The sequence below is a fragment of the Myxine glutinosa genome, chromosome 13 (assembly GCF_964187855.1).
Source record: "Myxine glutinosa chromosome 13, kmMyxGlut1.1, whole genome shotgun sequence".
NCBI lineage: Eukaryota > Metazoa > Chordata > Myxini > Myxiniformes > Myxinidae > Myxine > Myxine glutinosa.
The window spans coordinates 49,295,018-49,310,801 of record NC_136273.1 but is presented as its reverse complement, the minus strand read 5'-3'; the positions used below and the strand labels follow the sequence as shown (position 1 = coordinate 49,310,801).

Sequence of the window (15,784 nt, the reverse complement as noted above, 5' to 3'; positions counted from 1 at the left end):
GCAGTAACCATCTTGGTTGAAATTAAGTTTTCTTTCTTTTCTTTACAGGAGCAAGGCTAATGGAAGAGCATGGTAGAGCTGGCAGTGGAACAAACATCAAATATTGAATGGACAGGAAAAGGGAGAGGAGAGGAAGACAGGAGGAAAAACTGAAATTAGCAAGTAAGAGGGTTGGGTTAGGAAAGGTTAATGGGGGTAGTAAAGATAATGGCTCAGAATTGGGGATGACATGAGATGGCAGTGCACTACTTGCTTTGAGGGCCCTGGATGGAAGGGTGAGACAGAACAGTTCCTGGAAGATCGTTACATAGATGGGAGAAGCGAGGAATAAAAGAGTTGGTGTGCAGTCAGCCTGGATTTTGGAAGATTAACCAGGTGGGAGTTAATAGAAGAACATGTGCATCTTGGATTAGATCGGCAGGGTCGGAGGAGCAAGAGACTAAAGGGAGCAATATCGGAGAATAGACCGTAAAAAACAGAGACCACTGATCTGTCTGCGATGTGAGAGGAACAGACATTGGGCTTTGGCCTCATCACATGAGATTTCAATAATTTTGAGCGCTTTAGATTGCACAGAATCCAGAAGAGGCAGATGTGATGCTGGGCCGCCAGCCAAAAGCGGATAACAGTACTCAGTTGAGCTATGGACAAAGGCCTTGTAGACTGAGAATAGCTTTGATGTCCCAAGGAAAGAATTGGAGGATACCAAGTCTTCGGCTGGCTTTGGAGGCTATCTTTGCGATGTGATCAGCCCAGGAAACATCATCGCTGATAGTGAGGCCTAAATGACAAAACATCTTACAGTGGATGACCAAGGAAATAGATAGATGGGTGCATTGGATGATCCTTCCAGAATGATAAGGTGAGACTGTGGGACTTTCCAGGATTGACGGACATGTTCCATTTATCAGACCAGAGTTTAATCATTTCCAGATCAGCTAAGGGGGATGCAGCTGACGTCTGAAAAGCAGGAGGTTGCAGTACGGTATGGTCCAATGTGGAGTCATGTGAGAAAAGGAAGAGATGATTTTCCAGAATATCCCACAATCATGCTTTTACTCCTTCTCTCAGCAATGTGTGGAGGCCATCAATCTAAAACAAGAAGTTAGGACCATCTGCCTGGATATATCTCAGGTCATTCCATACAGTCGGACATCCTGCTTTGCTTGCCGAATTTTACACCTGTGGCATAGAAGGCCACCTAAATTCCGAGATGCCTTTTTTGGACAACTTCTTCTTGTCTCATAAAGTTCTCACATCCTCTGCTGGGTAGGCAGCAGCAGCATCTCCCCCTGCTGATATGGCAGTGATTAGACTCTGGTATGAAAAATGGAACATGTGCTTCAAAAATTGAAAATCCCATGATTTTCAACCCTATCCTATCGCTTATGAATGATCATCAAATGAGCCGACCTATCTATTTCCATTGTCTTCCACTGGAAGAGGTTCAATCTCTCTAACTTTTAGGCCCCACCACTAGTCGTGACCTTTCCTGGGACCACATATCAAAGCTGGCCTATAAAACCAGCCATAGACGGTGCATCCTCCTTCAATCCAAGTCTTTCCTTGGAAAATCAGAGCTGCTCACAGTCTAGAAGGCCTTTGCCCATAGCTCAATGAAGCACTGCTTTCTGCTATGGGTTGGCGCTCCAACATCACATTTGTCTCTCCTGGATTCTGTGGAATCTAAAGCTCTCAAAATTATTGAAATCTCCCATAATGAGGCAGAATCACAAGGTGCTTTGCTATCACATTGCAGACGGGTCGATGGTCTCTTTGTTTTCTACTACCTATTTTTCAACATTGCTTCCTCTGCTCTCTTAGTCCTCTGAGCCTCCCTAGCAACTCCAGGATGCATGCATTCTTCCAGTAACCCCCACCTGATTGAACTTCCAAAATTCAGTCTGACTGCATGTCTCAAATATTTTATTCATCACTCTCCTGTCTATGAAACTGCTTCCCAGAGGAGGCTACACCTTAATCTCTCCTCCAGGGTTTCATGCAGTTAATTCAGTGCATCACCATCTCATGTCATTCCCCACCCTGACCCATTATCTTTATTACCCCCATTAATCCTTTCTAACCCAACCCTTTCACTTGCTCATTTCAGTGTTTCCTTCTCATCTCTTCATTTCATGTTCATTTATTCCCATGCTGGTTGTGCCCAATTGTTTCTCCGCTACCAATGTACCCTTGCTCTTCCATGAGCATTGCTCCCTCCATTGATGGCCTGCTCCTTCCAACGCCCATTGATGACAATATGTTGAATGCATGAATTAAGGCAGTCAGAAATACAGGAATGAAGGCGGCCTTCTAGTACACAGGCAGAGAGCTTAGCAAACACCACAGGATGTCACACTGAGTGTAATGTCCAAGATATGACCAGGGAGATGGTCCTAACCTCTTGTTTAAGACTGATGGTCTTCAACCATTGCTGCGAGATGAGCAGAAGCATGTCCAGAGATGAGTAACTGGGACAGAATCCAAACTGATGCTCAGATATCAGATTGTTTGACAACATGAAAGACTTGATATCAGAAGCAATGATGGATTTCACAACCTTGCTAATAATTGAAAGCATGCTCACTGGCCTATAGTTGGCCAGGTATGTTTTTGCACCCTGCTTGTGGATGGGATTGATTTTAGCTGACTTCCAATGCACAGGGGAGGCAGCCACAAAAGGGCGTATTGAATAGGACAGATAGATGGAAGTAATAATGGCAGAGCAGGATTTGAGAACATGGACACTGATTGCCACCTGGGCCCATCACCAAAGCAGGGTCAAGGCCTGACAGACCTTTCTCTACCTTCTTGGGTGAGAAGGATGCAGAGTCCAGTAGACAGTGGGCAAGCCAGGGTAAGATGGGGGACAGAAATGGATGGTTTGGGTACAGGAGATTTGAAGACAAATGTAAAGTTGGAATAAACTGGTGCATGAAAGAAGGTTCTGTTATAAAGTATTCCCAGCGGGATCAATACCAGTTGCGATGGAGATGGTGGTCCAATCCTTTTGTGAGAGTAGATCATAAAGTCCCTGCCAGTTGGCTTGTGTGACAAACCATGCTGGCTCTCTTGTAGTAGCCAGAGAGATATAGGCCTTGACAAGAATGTGTTGGGAAGAGCCAGGAAGAGCACCACTAACCCTCCACGTTGCCCTTCTGCTTTATTCTGTGGCTCGTTCACACAGCATTCTTGAATATGTCTCTGGTGAACAAATCTTGGAAACGACAATTGTGTTCCTTGCTGAGTTTGAACAACAAGTACACACGCAGACTCCAGGAGGGGCAGGAAGGGTCATTCCTCTTTGGGGTATATAGATTACAGTCGATCTATGGTCGGATCTCAAGAGCATTGGGTGTGTGTTCATTTACCAAGTTTATTGTGGAGAGATCGCCAAGTGGTTTAAGCATTCGAGCAAGCACTCCATTCAAAACCGTTAAGGAACGGCTGGCTTGGCAAGCGCTAGCTAGATGCTCGGTAAATGAGCACATCCCAGTCTTTCTCCCTTTGTTTCGTATTAAACAGCGGGAGCGAGTTTTAAAAGTTCGCTATGAAAAATGCCACGGTAGTGGTAGAAAGGGCCATGTTATGCACTCGACATTAGTACCATAGATCTTCGCTCAGTTCTGTCAGTAAATCTTACTTCATGGATGTCGGGATTCCTCCAAATTTCTTCATTTTGTGTTATAAACAGCATTAGCGACTGTTTAAAAAGCAAATCATATGTATTTGTGGTTTATAATATTTTTTTCTTCCTGTAGAGGTCGCTGCTCACACGGAAACGCCATTATAACGATAAGCTATTTAAACACGTTATCACTGCAGGAAAAACGCCTTGGGGAAGTGGGACATTATTAGTACTAGTGTGACGGCGCGCTCCGCGCGCCTCACCACATGCCGTTTCAGAGGGATAGGCATCTTTGACCATTTCGGTGTCTTTTGGGTCTTTTGTGTCTTCATGGTGTTTTGGGTCTTCAGGGCCATTTGGATCTTCAGGGTATTGTGGATCCTCTGGGCCTTTAATGGTATTTTTGGTCTTTTGGGTATTCGGGGTCTTCAGGGGCTTTTGTGTCTTAAGGGTCTTTTGTTTTCTCTGGGTCTTTAAGAGTCTTTGGGGTATTTTCGTTATCCAGCGTATTTAAGGGTATTTAAGGGTCTTTGGTGGCTTCAAGGTGTTTTGGGTCTTCAGGGTGTTTTGGGTCTTCGGGGCCTTTTGGGTCTTTGGTTTTTTTGGGGTCTTTGGGGTCTTTTGGGTCTTCAAGGTCTTTTGGGTCTTCAGGGTCTTTTGGGTCTTCCAGGTCTTTTGGGTCTTCCAGGTCTTTTGGGTCCTTTGGGTCTTCCAGGTCTTATGGGTCTTCCAGGTCTTTAGGGTCTTCGGGGTGTTTTGGGTCTTTGGGGTCTTTTGTGTCTTCTGGGTGTTTTGGGTCTTCGAGGTGTTTTCAGTCTTCAGGGTATTTGGGGTCTTTGGGGTATTTTGGGTCTTCGGTGTCTTCAGGGGATTTTGGGTCTTAAGGGTCTTTTGGTTCCTCTGTGTCTTTGGGTCTCCGGGGTCTTTTGGGTCTTCTGGGTCTTCGGTGCCATTTGGGTCTTCAGTGTATTTTGGATCCTCTGGGCCTTTCAGGGTATTTTGGGTCTTTGGGGTGTTTTGGGTCTTCAGGGTGTTTTGGGTCTTCGGGGTGTTTTGGGTATTCGGTGTGTCTTGGGACTTCGGGGTGTCTTGGGGCTTCGGGGTGTTTTGTGTCTTCGGGGTGCTTTGGGTCTTCGGGGATGTTTTGGGTCTTCGGGGTGTTTTGGGTCTTCGGGGTGTTTTGGGTCTTTGGGGTGTTTTGGGTCTTCGGGGTGTTTTGGGTCTTCAGGGTGTTTTGGGTCTTCAGGGTGTTTTGGGTCTTCGGGGTGTTTTGGGTCTTCGGGGTGTTTTGGGTTGTCTGGGTCCATTGGGTTTTCGGGGTCTTCTGGGTTTATTGGGTATTCAATGTCTTTTTGAGCCTCAGGGCCTTGAAGGGTATTTTGGGTCTTTGGGGTGTTTTGGGTCTTGGGGGTCTTTGGGGGTCTTCAGGGTATTTTGGATCTTTAGGGGTGTTGGTGGTCTGAAGGGTCTTGGGGGAATTAAAGGGTCGTCAAAGGTCTGAGGGGTCTCAGCAGTCTTAACACAATTAAGAGGGTGTTAATTTTATTTGAAGAAGAAGATGTTTTCGTCGCATATAAACATTACAACATACATAACGACATAACGACATAACGACATAACCATATACGTTTGCTCTATTATAATAAAGATTAATATTGTTTTGTCATAACATTAATAATATGCGATTATCATTAATTTTATTATTAAAAGCGTCTTTGGAAAAACTCCACGACAATCCTCTTTGGAAAAACGCCACGATAAAGCTAATTTAACATTGGTATACACCTCAACACGCAACCCATTGACGGCAATGGCGGGTGTTACGGCCTGAAGCACACCAAGCCAAGCCTTCAATCACACCGGCTTTATTTATGGGTTATGGCACTCAAAAGCTATTCCGACACATAAAGAAAAAGGAAACAAAGAATTGGGAAGAGAGGGAAAAACCAGAGTCGGCCAGCACGAGAGGGTATGAGTAGGCAGGTCCAAGAGTAGGCCCCAGTGCAGGCCCAGTGGTAGGCCCCAATGCAGGCCAGTAGGCCCCAGTGCAGGCCCAGCGGTAGGCCCCAATGCAGGCCCAGCGGTAGGCTCCAACGCAGGCCCAACAGTAGGCCCCAATGCAGGCCCAGCAGAAGGCAAGAGTTTAATCCAAGTCAACCGTCAGGTACAGAGGTGGCCGCAGGGGTTGATCTGGCACAAGTCAACCTTCAGGTACCGAGGTGGCCGCAGGGGTTGATCCGGCACAAGTCAACCTTCAGTTACAGAGGTGGCCGCAGGGGTTGATCCGGCACAAGTCAACCTTCAGGTACAGAGATTTCCGCTGAAAACTCTACCAGCCCACGAAAAGGCACTCCGCCATGCGGCCTCTTCCAAAATGGCCACCCCTCCTCTGAATCACCTTCCGCTTCCTGGCCCCTCCCCTGCCCTGCCCTGCCAATCAAAGGCTTTAGACCCATGGACCAAACCACTTGGTCTAACTCACAGAGCAGGGGAGGGAGAAGAAAAGAAAGGTCACAGACCGTAACACGGGGAAAACCCGCTCGGGGGAGAAAACCCCCTTGGGGAGGGGGGCAAATGAATGCGCTACAACCTTCATTATGTAACCCTTCGTCATCCTGTCAAGTTTGGTTGAGATTGGATAAGTAAGGACAGAATGTATTGGCGTCAAAAATTAATCAGGCAGACGGACAGACACAAATGGCGTATTTTAGTATGATTGACATTGTTCTATCTTCTTTTCTTGCAGATTGGCTGGTTTCCATCAACATATGTGGAGGAAGAAGGAGTGTGACCTTTAATGGACTCAGTTTCCTTCCTGATGTCTGTTTGTGCAAATTGCCTATCGACCACGAACTGATCCACCTCGTTCCTCAACCGCAAACCCATAGGCGTCGTTCTTCAACCGTAAAGCCTTCAGTATTTTCCCTCAACTGCAATTTCCTAAACATTGCTCACAATCTTGAAAGCATCATTCCTCATTAATTTATGAAGCACATTCCAACCTCATCCGCTCTGCCCCTTTGTCACATCGTCATACACCTCATCACTTTCCCACAAACTCCATCTTTCTACGATGCTTCCTTAACCCATCCACCTCATCCCTCTACCACTATTAAACTTGATAAATGGCCATCTACTTTTCCATCAGTCTGCTGGCTGCACCTATGGCCTACCTCCATTGAGGAGCAGTCTGGAATTCAATTGGTCTTCCTTCTTGGAATGTGCTGGCCATGGTACTTAATGTCTTCAACCTGGGCTATGAAGTTATGACTTCTGCATCAATGGAGACATCCATCATTCTCTTCCTCCAGCACTCAACCGATGCTGCTGAAATGCAATTTTTGTATCCACTGATGATTGTTCTGAGTTGTTTATATTGTTTTGTGTTTCTACTACCTCAGTACTGTCGGTACTGATAGCATGGCTATCACTGAGTAACTAAATTCGGTGGAGATGAACTGCACATTCAGGGAAGTACTAAAGCTATTGAGCTTTAATCCCCCAATGTTACATCCTGCCTCGCAGATTTGTTTCGAACTTCCTCAGCCCACCCGGTCGGGAAAAAGAAATGTTAAGGGGTGTGGCCCCAACGCGCAAAAATGGCTTTTTGTCCATTTCAAGTACACTGTTAAAATCTTGTGAAAGAGCTTTTAGTTAGACTGTACAGTGAGTTTGAAGCAGTTGCAAAGGTTACTACTACAGGCATAGTTTAATAAGGATTGTTTAGCAATGGTGGTGCCTTTCAGAACACCTGTATGGCCAGTCGCAGTCAGTGACCCATCCTGCTATGGAAGTGGGCTTTCATGAGAGATAATCAGTAGTAGGAGTGCAGATTACAATAGACCATCATCCTATTGCTGGATGCAACGGACCGTGCACTGGATCAGTCACTTTGGCTTCCCTCCAAATCTTCAGCGATGTTCCAAGGAAAAGTGAAATGAAAGGGCTTTAGACTAGGCGTACAAGTTGCCTGTGTTTGCGTGTGTTGTACATGTACTTAAATAGCAGTGGGCCTTCCTCGTTGCATTACTAAAGGCTACTTAGCTCTAAATTATTAATGATATTCAACCGAGCCGACTTCCGTGCTCGTTTTCCCTTGTTGTCATCATCCATCGGCCTGTTCACCCATTCTTCCTGCTCTTCCTTTTGCTCTCAGCCCCCTTGCTTTATATGATACTTTCAGGTCCTATAGAATAAAACATGCAATTAAATATCAGCGTTTTCATGACATTCGAGAGAACTTAAGGCCAAAAACAGCTACACTACATGACCAAAAGTATGTGGACACCCGAACATCACACATCTAATTCCAAATTCATGGGCATTAATACGGAGTTGGTCCCCCCCCCCCCCCCCCTCTTTGCTGCTATAACAGCCTTCACTCTTCTGGGAAGGCTTTCTACTAGATGCTAGAACATTGCTGCTGGGATTTGCTTCCATTCAGCCACAAGAGCATTCGTGAGGTCGGGCACTGATGTGGGTGATTAGGCCTGGCTCGCTGTCAGCGTTCCAATTCATCTCAAAGGTGCTCGATGGGGTTAAGGTCAGGGCTCTGTGCAGGCCAGTCAAGTTCTTCCACACCGATCTCGACAAACCATTTCTGTATGGACCTTGCTTTGTGCACGGGGGCATTGTCATGCTGAAACAGGAAAGACCCTTCCCCAAACTGTTGCCACAAAGTTGGAAGCACACAATAATCTAGAATGTCATTGTATGCTGTGTGCTTTGTGCATTGTATGTAGCCCGAACCATGAAAAACAGCCCCAGACTATTATTCCTCCTCCACCAAACTTTACAGTTGGCACTATGCATTCAGGCAGTTGCGTTCTCCTGGCATCCGTCAAACCCAGATTCGTCCGTCAGACTGCCAGATGGTGAAGCATGATTCATCACTCCAGAGAAACGCGTTTCCACTGCTGCAGAGTCCAATGGCAGCGAGCTTCACGCCACTCCAGCCGACGCTTGGCATTGCGCATGGTGATCTTAGACTTGTGTGTGGCTGCTCGGCCTTGGAACCCCATGTCATGAAACTCCCGACGAACAGTTGTTGTGCTGACGTTGCTTCCAGAGGCAGTTTGGAACTCGGTAGTGGGTGTTGCAACCGAGGACAGACAATTTTTATGTGCCACGTGCTTCAGCACTCAGCGGTCCCGTTCTGTGAGCTTGTGTGGCCTACCACTTCACGGCTGAGCTGTTGTTGCTCCTAGACGTTTCCACTTCACAATAACAGCACTTACAGTTGACCGGGGCAGCTCTAGCAGGGCAGAAATTTGATGAACTGACTTGTTGGAAAGGTGTCATCCTATGACGGTGCCATGTTGAAAGTCACTGAGCTCTTCAGTACGACCAATTCTGCTGCCAATGTTTGTCTATGGAGATCGCATGGCTGTGCTTGATTATATACACAAAGAATTAAGTTAAGCACCCCCCCCGTTTTTTTACAACCTCGCACATTACAAGTTTGTTGTCGTCAAAACAGTGTAATATACCCATGATATTGCTATATTTTCTGGAGAAGTGATATTATGGTCACATAAAAACATAACAATCATGCCGTTTTCAATATTTTATTCTGAATAATTTAAGGTGAAATTTTTTGGGAATTTTAGGCATATTTTCACCTCAATTTAAGTATGGAGCTATAGGTCCATCACGGACAGTGTGGATGACGTTTATGTTTTCTAACGTACAGTCATTGTTCTGAGAAGACCTCTAGCGATCTTTGCGTCAATAACGTGTGTAGGACCCACGTGATCGGATCACTGACTCAACCCTACGTCTCATAGACCCTGTAAGCCGTCGTATGCGTTGCTGTGGCAGGTTATTGTCATACCAATCATTATTTGATCTCACATACCTTAGAATATATGCCAATGTATACATATACACAAAGAATATATATTAGGGGGTGCTTACCTTAATTCGTTGTGTAGGGGTGCTTAACTTAATTCTTTGTGTATATATACCTGTCAGCAATGGGTGTGGCTGAAACTGCCGAATCCACTAATTAGAAGGGGTGTCCGCATTCTTTTGGTCATGTAGTGTATATCCACAGATGGTTGTTCATTCAAGCTTTTGTGAACATTTGACCATTTTAGTAGTGGGTCATGCTACATGCATGTACAGATCTCTCTCTCTCTTTGATATGAAAGAATTTGCACTGTTTTCCACTTGTTGTTTAAAACCATATTTATTTCTGTGTAATTCATTTTGAATAACTTTTACGGCCTTAAAGGAACTGATAGGCTGTGTAGAAAACAATGATGAAGAATAATGGGAAGTTGAGGATCGTGCTGATGAAGACGTGTGCATGCAAGTTTTATCCTACAACGAAAGGATGACTTCTTTTTTTTTTAATTGTGAGCATGAGACTGCTCTTTTTGTCACCTTATTGATTTGCATCCACCCAATCAAAATCTCTCGTAGCACTCGCAGTCATACGGGACACCTGGAATATTACAAACTCCAACCACAAATCACCACCGCTACCTTGACTTGCACTACTACAACATCGGCTCACTAGCCATGCTAAAATCACCAGTCTTACCTACTCTATCACCACCAAGCACAACGTCATCACCACCATGATCAACACCGATCACAATGTCATCATCACCACGGGTATCACTTCTTCCATGATGATCTTCATTGCCTTCCTGTCCTGTTAAACTACGACATCCGATGATTTCCCCTTACCTTTTAAAGTTTCTTCACCATTACTGTATATGTGTACATAGCTGAGTTGGTGGTGGACTTTTTTGCAATAAACCTGGCGAGTGAGTTGGTGTGAATTTCCGCATAAACTTTATTTGGATCAATACATTTTGTTCACAACAAGTGCAGGTTCCAAGCTGGAAATGTGTGCGAAACACGACCTGCGGGACAAGAAAAGAAAGTGGCGTAGCATTTGTGTGTCTTCAAACGTCACGTTCATACACTGGTGTACACAATCATCACGTGTGAAATGCAATTCTTGGACCCCAAACTAAAGGCGTCTTTTTGAATGCAGTACATGGCTGCCGGTTACAGTAATGGGGAGGAAGGAGTTGAGGCTGTGCTCCTGATGCAGTACGCTCCCCACTTCCCCAGGTGTGAGACTTTGCCACGAATGCTTCCCCCTGCCCCCAAACACCCCAGAATCTATTTTGTCACCAACTAACCCATGATGGTCTACACTTTTCTAAACGTACTGTGGGATCTTTTATAACATCCATGAGTGAGTGCTATCAGAGGGGACAACCGATTTAACATCTCCTACAAACTGCTCGTCGAGTCAATGTCGTGCCTGAGAAACACCAGGGTGACACTTTATAGTCAGGTTGAATGGAGCCCAGAATAAGCAGATCAAAGGAGACTGTGCTACTTCTACTCTATCCAATCATCCCACAATGGAAGTAAATAACTGAGCAGCCACACACCAGGAATGTTACCCTACAATTGCTATTGTATCCGGGATCAAAATTTCCCTGTTTCATCCCGTTGTTTAATCTGTTAAACGAGAAAGATTTCCTATTCCTTCCTTCTTGTGTAATACGTGAGATATGTGCACATGAGGTCACACACTTGGTCTCATGAGACAGGTTTCTCTTTCAAAATCAACACCAAAGGGCCATTGCCATTCATTTATAATAGTACTGTACATCGTCGGCCCCCTTTCCCCCCTTTGGATTAGCATAATGTATAAATCTCTCATAATCGTTTAATACTTTTGGACACTAATTCATACACAATTCACACAGAAATGTCTGAATTATGGTCAACATATATATATATTTATTTATTTATATATATATATTTATATATTTATTTATATATATATTTATATATATATTTATTTATATATATATTTATATATATATTTATATATATATTTATATATATATTTATATATATATTTATATATATATATTTATATATATATATTTATATATATATATATATATAATTTATTTTTTTTCCAAAGATTCAGGTAGTGCAGTTTACTCTTTCAGTAACCATGGTTGACCTGCGCGATGAAATGTAGAAAAAGGAACATCCTGGGATCAAGGTGGCAGGTGTTACAATTTTGATATGATGGTTGGGATGCCCAGGAGAAGCGTGGCAGCATCAGGCTGGATTTAAACGGACGACTTTCACAACGTGTAACTCCAACCCTGTGACCCCAAATGAGGTACCATGGTATTGAGTCATCACTGAGCTTGCAGGAGGTCAGTCATGTGATGTAACAGCTGCTAGGGCCTTCGAGGCTTGGAGTTTGTGTGCCTTAGTTGGGAATACTCCCTTTGTCCAACATCAATGAGTGGCATCATTGTGGTGACCTTCGTGTACTCGGATTGAGTCACAATTCAACCGCTTTCATTCTTAATGTCGTCAGTTCAATTTGTGCTTCATCAACACATACTTTACTGAATCTTTCCTTTGGCCTTCAGTGGTGGTTTTTCTATGACCACCAACCATTCATGTCACAGACACCAATTGTGTAAAGGAATTGATTTGCTTCCATTATTTGTGATTGGAGTGCAGACCGTTCATACGATAAACTACTGTTTCTGGAAACCCAAACGAGGGTGGCTCCTTCGCTTTTTGCAAGGATGGCTGGGAATGTCCGCCGAAGGCCTATCCCAGCAGTGCTGGCACAGCCAGCTGATTTGTAGTTCCAAACAACCAAAAGGTCCGGGTCGGGTTCGTATTCTCCATCTCAAAGTGAGACGCTTTCTGCATTATACAGTTGCGCTCCGTTTTGCTTCAAAATGAAGGCAAAGAAGAGCAGTGGACGTCCCTCGATGTCTATCCCCCATTTGCTATCGAGACCTCCGACCAAAGTCCCAAGTCCACAAAGCAAAAGTAGCTCCAAAAGCTGCGGCCACCACTCGCTTCGGTGCGAGTCGTGAGCGCGCGGCCTCTGAGTGACAGAGGGCACCGTCTGAACCATGGCAGCCCCGTCTCTCGCACCGCAGTCCCGAGAACTCAGGTAGGCAGATGCACCGGCCGCCCTGACAATCACCTCCGTTCTGGCACTGGAGGAAGCCATCGTCGCACACGTCCACTGCCGTGGAAACAAGACAGGTTTTCCAATCAGATTCGACAACATTTTTAAAATGCTACAACAACCATCACAGTCTTGCAATTAATATGTCGATGTCCTTTTACCTATATAATAATACACTTTGTCTGTGTGTCTGTGTAACATTCCGTTCCACCCATCTGTTGGACAGGTAGCCTAACTCCACCCACAATTTCAGCCTGACGAAACATCTTACGGTCACATATTCAGAGCTGTCATATTCACATTTGCCCTGCCCTCCCTATAAGTTTTCCCTTCAATGTAACATGACCAAAGTGACAGTTAAAAGGATGCCAATAGGCATCACGGGCCTTGTGAAGATAGGCCTCAGCGATCGAGGAAGCGGTCTGTTAACTTATACACCACCCAAATAACTATGTGACATTCTCTAAAGCGGGGCTTAAACCCATGTCGTTATAAAAGGTCTTTGTCCGAGGTAATTATTTACTTTTAACGTTGTGGATGTATGTGCATCAGGATGAAGAAAAGTGGTTTCGGGTCGCTTCTTGCCACATCATTTGGAACTTTGCGAAAGGGGCGTGGGGAGGGGGTTGAGGACTTGGGCTTTGTGAAAGGGGCGTGGGGAGTGGGTTGAGGCCTCGGGCTTTGTGAAAGGGGCGTGGGGAGGGGGTTGAGGCCTCGGGCTTTGTGAAAGGGGCGTGGGGAGTGGGTTGAGGCCTCGGGCTTTGTGAAAGGGGCGTGGGGAGGGGGTTGAGGCCTCGGGCTTTGTGAAAGGGGCGTGGGGAGGGGGTTGAGGCCTCGGGCTTTATGAAAGGGGCGTGGGGAGGGGGTTGAGGACTCGGGCTTTGTGAAAGGGGCGTGGGGAGGGGGTTGAGTACTCGGGCTTTGTGAAAGGGGCGTGGGGAGGGGGTTGAGGACTCGGGCTTTGTGAAAGGGGCGTGGGGAGGGGGTTGAGGCCTTGGGCTTTGTGAAAGGGGCGTGGGGAGGGGGTTGAGGACTCGGGCTTTGTGAAAGGGGCGTGGGGAGGGGGTTGAGTACTCGGGCTTTGTGAAAGGGGCGTGGGGAGGGGGTTGAGGACTCGGGCTTTGTGAAAGGGGTGTGGGGAGGGGGTTGAGTACTCGGGCTTTGTGAAAGGGGCGTGGGGAGGGGGTTGAGGACTCGGGCTTTGTGAAAGGGGTGTGGGGAGGGGGTTGAGGACTCGGGCTTTGTGAAAGGGGCGTGGGGAGGGGGTTGAGTACTCGGGCTTTGTGAAAGGGGCGTAGGGAGGGGGTTGAGGACTCGGGCTTTGTGAAAGGGGTGTGGGGAGGGGGTTGAGGACTCGGGTTTTGTGAAAGGGGCGTGGAGAGGGGGTTGAGTACTCGGGCTTTGTGAAAGGGGCGTGGGGAGGGGGTTGAGTACTCGGGCTTTGTGAAAGGGGCGTGGGGAGGGGGTTGAGGACTCGGGCTTTGTGAAAGGGGCGTGGGGAGGGGGTTGAGGACTCGGGCTTTGTGAAAGGGGCGTGGGGAGGGGGTTGAGGACTCGGGCTTTGTGAAAGGGGCGTGGGGAGGGGGTTGAGTACTCGGGCTTTGTGAAAGGGGCGTGGGGAGGGGGTTGAGGACTCGGGCTTTGTGAAAGGGGCGTGGGGAGGGGGTTGAGTACTCGGGCTTTGTGAAAGGGGCGTGGGGAGGGGGTTGAGGACTCGGGCTTTGTGAAAGGGGCGTGGGGAGGGGGTTGAGTACTCGGGCTTTGTGAAAGGGGCGTGGGGAGGGGGTTGAGGACTCGGGCTTTGTGAAAGGGGCGTGGGGAGGGGGTTGAGGACTCGGGCTTTGTGAAAGGGGCGTGGGGAGGGGGTTGAGTACTCGGGCTTTGTGAAAGGGGCGTGGGGAGGGGGTTGAGGACTCGGGCTTTGTGAAAGGGGCGTGGGGAGGGGGTTGAGGACTCGGGTTTTGTGAAAGGGGCGTGGGGAGGGGGTTGAGTACTCGGGCTTTGTGAAAGGGGCGTGGGGAGGGGGTTGAGTACTCGGGCTTTGTGAAAGGGGCGTGGGGAGGGGGTTGAGGACTCGGGCTTTGTGAAAGGGGCGTGGGGAAGGGGTTGAGGACTCGGGTTTTGTGAAAGGGGCGTGGGGAGGGGGTTGAGTACTCGGGCTTTGTGAAAGGGGCGTGAGGAGGGGGTTGAGGACTCGGGCTTTGTGAAAGGGGCGTTAGGAGGGGGTTGAGGACTCGGGCTTTGTGAAAGGGGCGTGGGGAGGGGGTTGAGGACTCGGGCTTTGTGAAAGGGGCGTGGGGAGGGGGTTGAGGACTCGGGTTTTGTGAAAGGGGCGTGGGGAGGGGGTTGAGTACTCGGGCTTTGTGAAAGGGGCGTGAGGAGGGGGTTGAGGACTCGGGCTTTGTGAAAGGGGCGTGGGGAGGGGGTTGAGTACTCGGGCTTTGTGAAAGGGGCGTGGGGAGGGGGTTGAGGACTCGGGCTTTGTGAAAGGGGCGTGGGGAGGGGGTTGAGGACTCGGGTTTTGGGAAAGGGGCGTGGGGAGGGGGTTGAGTACTCGGGCTTTGTGAAACGGGCGTGAGGAGGGGGTTGAGGACTTGGGCTTTGTGAAAGGGGCGTGAGGAGGGGTTTGAGGCCTCGGGCTTTGTGAAAGGGGCGTGGGGAGGGGGTTGAGGCCTCGGGCTTTGTGAAAGGGGCGTGGGGAGGGGGTTGAGGCCTTGGGCTTTGTGAAAGGGGCGTGGGGAGGGGGTTGAGGCCTTGGGCTTTGTGAAAGGGGCGTGGGGAGGGGGTTGAGGCCTTGGGCTTTGTGAAAGGGGCGTGGGGAGAGGGTTGAGGACTTGGGCTTTGTGAAAGGGGCGTGGGGAGGGGGTTGAGGACTTGGGCTTTGTGAAAGGGGCGTGGGGAGGGGGTTGAGGACTTGGGCTTTGTGAAAGGGGCGTGGGGAGGGGGTTGAGTACTCGGGCTTTGTGAAAGGGGCGTGGGGAGGGGGTTGAGTACTCGGGCTTTGTGGAAGGGGCGTGGGGAGGGGGTTGAGGACTTGGGCTTTGTGAAAGGGGTGTGGGGAGGGGGTTGAGGCCTTGGGCTTTGTGAAAGGGGCGTGGGGAGGGGGTTGAGGACTTGGGCTTTGTGAAAGGGGCGTGGGGAGGGGGTTGAGGACTTGGGCTTTGTGA

General features: G+C 47.8%; 2 protein-coding genes across 5 annotated transcripts in view; one reads left to right on the top strand and one right to left on the bottom strand.

The window, feature by feature from the left end:
- LOC137438916 (guanine nucleotide exchange factor VAV2) overlaps positions 1 to 7,836 on the top strand; it is a 214,629-nt gene extending 206,793 nt beyond the window's left edge. For 2 of the 3 annotated variants that reach the window (XM_068134391.2, XM_068134389.2), the window contains one exon: positions 6,375 to 7,836. In XM_068134391.2, the coding sequence (XP_067990492.2) occupies positions 6,375 to 6,419 (45 nt within the window). In that variant the 3' untranslated portion in view covers positions 6,420 to 7,836. Of the gene's footprint in view, positions 1 to 48; positions 118 to 6,374 lie in introns of those variants that run through there. The other variant, XM_078767432.1, reaches the window with a different exon arrangement.
- Positions 7,837 to 11,522: 3,686 nt separating this feature from the next.
- LOC137438915 (netrin-G1) overlaps positions 11,523 to 15,784 on the bottom strand; it is a 92,514-nt gene continuing 88,252 nt past the window's right edge. For both annotated transcript variants that reach the window (XM_068134387.2, XM_068134388.2), the window contains one exon: positions 11,523 to 12,674. In XM_068134387.2, coding sequence (XP_067990488.2) covers positions 12,430 to 12,674 — 245 coding nt within the window. In that variant the 3' untranslated portion in view covers positions 11,523 to 12,429. The remainder of the gene's footprint in view (positions 12,675 to 15,784) is intronic.